Source organism: Sinocyclocheilus grahami, unplaced genomic scaffold (assembly GCF_001515645.1).
Source record: "Sinocyclocheilus grahami isolate Dianchi unplaced genomic scaffold, SAMN03320097.WGS_v1.1 scaffold16470.1, whole genome shotgun sequence".
In the NCBI taxonomy this organism is placed as follows: domain Eukaryota; kingdom Metazoa; phylum Chordata; class Actinopteri; order Cypriniformes; family Cyprinidae; genus Sinocyclocheilus; species Sinocyclocheilus grahami.
Window position 1 is genome coordinate 2,314 of NW_015516150.1, and position 2,603 is coordinate 4,916.

At 36.7% G+C, this 2,603-nt stretch overlaps 1 protein-coding gene across 1 annotated transcript; it reads right to left on the reverse strand.

The window, feature by feature from the left end:
- Positions 1 to 1,252: 1,252 nt before the first annotated feature.
- LOC107579309 (rho-associated protein kinase 1-like) lies at positions 1,253 to 1,900 on the reverse strand. Its single transcript, XM_016265154.1, has 3 exons — positions 1,691 to 1,900; positions 1,463 to 1,601; positions 1,253 to 1,352 (listed from the first exon to the last, which is right to left on the reverse strand). Exons 1-3 carry the CDS (start codon positions 1,827 to 1,829, stop codon positions 1,253 to 1,255), a joined length of 378 nt encoding a protein of 125 aa, XP_016120640.1. The 5' UTR covers positions 1,830 to 1,900.
- Between the last annotated feature and the right edge of the window lie 703 nt (positions 1,901 to 2,603).

A 2,603-nucleotide genomic window follows, 5' to 3' on the forward strand; every position in this document is an offset into this window, starting at 1 on the left:
GTGACAGTCTTTATGAATGGGTAATCATGAATCACTGACTCACTAAATTCATTTTTTTTTTTTAAACGTTCATTCATAAACGAGACACCGCTGTGTTTGAATGGATATGCGCAGCGGCTCCGCTGTGACTTTTTTTTAAAACAATTTTCGACGAAATAGAGCAAAATCAGACAATAGTGTTATAGTCAGACAATGTAAGTAACTTAATATTAACTTCTTGTTTATTGAATTGTATTAAATCAGTATCACATTTACAAACTCCTTTAAAAATCATTAAAAGCCGGCACTCATCTTAGTTCATCTGGATCTCACATCTATAATCAACGAAGCTCTCTACACTGCGCAATGAATCTCTCACTTTGCTTATGAAAGGATTTGTGAGATATGTCTGTGATACATTACTCAACGCTGCAAAAACACGTAGAAACCTTTGAAGCTCCCCTGAGCGCAATCACAAGTATGATGATGATCTGGTCAGACTGAAATGGTCGCACTGTAGAGCCCTGGAAGGTGGTGTTGACGTCGGGAACGCACCTGAATCCGCCATTTTATGCAATGAATGAATGACGGACTCTCCGTTGTAACATCACGCAAGGCAAATAAGTGGGTGACATCTAGTGGCTTAGACTAGTAATAAGATTAACGTAAATCTTATGTTCAATGTTTGTGGAAATAAATATTGAAAAAAATCGATTCGTGGCCTTCGAGAATCGATATTGAATCGACCACATTTTAAAAAAACGATATATCGAAAAAAAAAATTTTTTGCCCAGCCCTAACTATAATATACACAAAAAATATCAGCCGATATATCGATATCGGCCTTTTTTAACGCCCTAATATTGGTATCGGTCCCAAAAAACCCATATCGGTCGGGCTCTAATTTCTATTCTATATATTAACATGTGCTTCAGTATGTCAAAATGATGTGCAAAAGATTATTAAAAAGGTTTAAAAATTCACTTTACATTAGAACTTTAGTACACTTCTTTAAAAAAAAAGTTACGAAATGTATTTCATTATATTTATTTCATTAATATTATATTACATGCAAGAAGATTTTTTTTTAGTTTAGTTGTGCACTTTTTTCCACAAGGGCAATGTTCCATAAAGGCAAGAAGGTGTTTGAGAAACACATACATTCACTTTATTGATTTTTTTTAAAAATTCCAGTGATATGACAAATTCCATAAATTCCATACTATTTTCTGTTTAAAATGTACTGTAAAACATATGCAAGTATGATGGACATTTACTCACTCTCTCTAATGGTGCTGAAGGTCCACTGGTCGTTTTTAAAGAAAGGATGTCTTTTAATTTCTTCTACGCCATTTCGACCCAGGCGAACCTCCCTACCAAATGCAAACATCGGCAAAAACATTTTGTCAAACAGGCGTGAACCCTGGCAGTTGACCATCAATATGGAAATACATGTACATCTATCTGTGCATGTAAAGCTCACCTGTCTGTTAGGAAGGCACAGATGATGTTTTTGGCTTCTTGAGAGATCTCAATGTCACCAGGAAAGTTAAGAGAGTTCTTATGGTTCATAATCTTACTATAGGTCCCCACCAGAGAATCGGCATAAAACGGTGTATCACCTACATACACAAACATTAATCTCATTTATTAAATCAATACCACAAATGCACAATTTAGGTAAATGCACAGATTCACATTCCTGACTCACCAACCAGCATCTCGTAGATAAATACTCCCACTGACCACCAGTCACACTCGCGTCCGTAGTATCCGTCCCCTCCCTGAGACTTGAGAACCTCCGGTGAGATGTAATCGGGGGTTCCGACCGCAGTGTCACAATGAACCATCCCCGTCTATCATCAACCAACCAATCAATAAGTCAACTGATAGGATCTTTGTCGATCTAGGTCTAGAGACTCAACACAGCAATATATACAATTGACAAAAAGTAATATCACATTACATTACACATAAACGGATGTGAACTGGCACTAATTCAAACATTTTTCTTAGTGTGTAGGTTCTGCTTCTCTACTCTAGATGGCACTATAATATCACCAAGCAATATGTCCAGCCTAGTTTTTGTGGCTGGATTGTGGCACTAAATGGCATGGTCAGAACTGAACCAGGACTTGGGGGAAATAACTGGCAATAAAAGTGACAAAAAATGCCACAGATATGCAAAATGTGGGGCAAAAAATAAAATAAAAAAACATGTCCCTGTAGTGATTTTCATATATTAGTATCTGTAACATAACATTTGATGTATTTCATAACCTTCTATTCTAGGCCTACCTAGTCTTGAGTTCAGTGCCCCTGCAGACACAGTAGCTATCAGATACCTACAATCTCAGAGGAGGCCACTGTTGAATAAATAGAAATATATTGATATATTTGCCATTTTAAATTTGAGATTGGTGTTCACCTTCTGTGTTTTTATGGCTTGGATCTTTTTTCATGACTCCACCAAGCTCATAACACTTAAGTATCCCAGACCCATATATCCAATATTTGTGCCGATATCCTGGGGGGGTTGACTGGCTACATTTAATCTTTATTTAACATAAACTGAGCATTTTTAAAATACAACAGCTTCTTAACCTCAGTATGACCCTAAGACC

Coding starts and splice junctions, on each gene's coding strand:
- LOC107579309 (XM_016265154.1), bottom strand. CDS start 1,829: ATGGTTCATTGTGACACTGCGGTCGGAACCCCCGATTACATCTCACCG. Junction 1,602..1,690: donor TATCTACGAGATGCTGGTTG/GTGAGTCAGGAA, acceptor TTGTGTATGTAG/GTGATACACCGTTTTATGCC. Junction 1,353..1,462: donor TGTGCCTTCCTAACAGACAG/GTGAGCTTTACA, acceptor TGCATTTGGTAG/GGAGGTTCGCCTGGGTCGAA.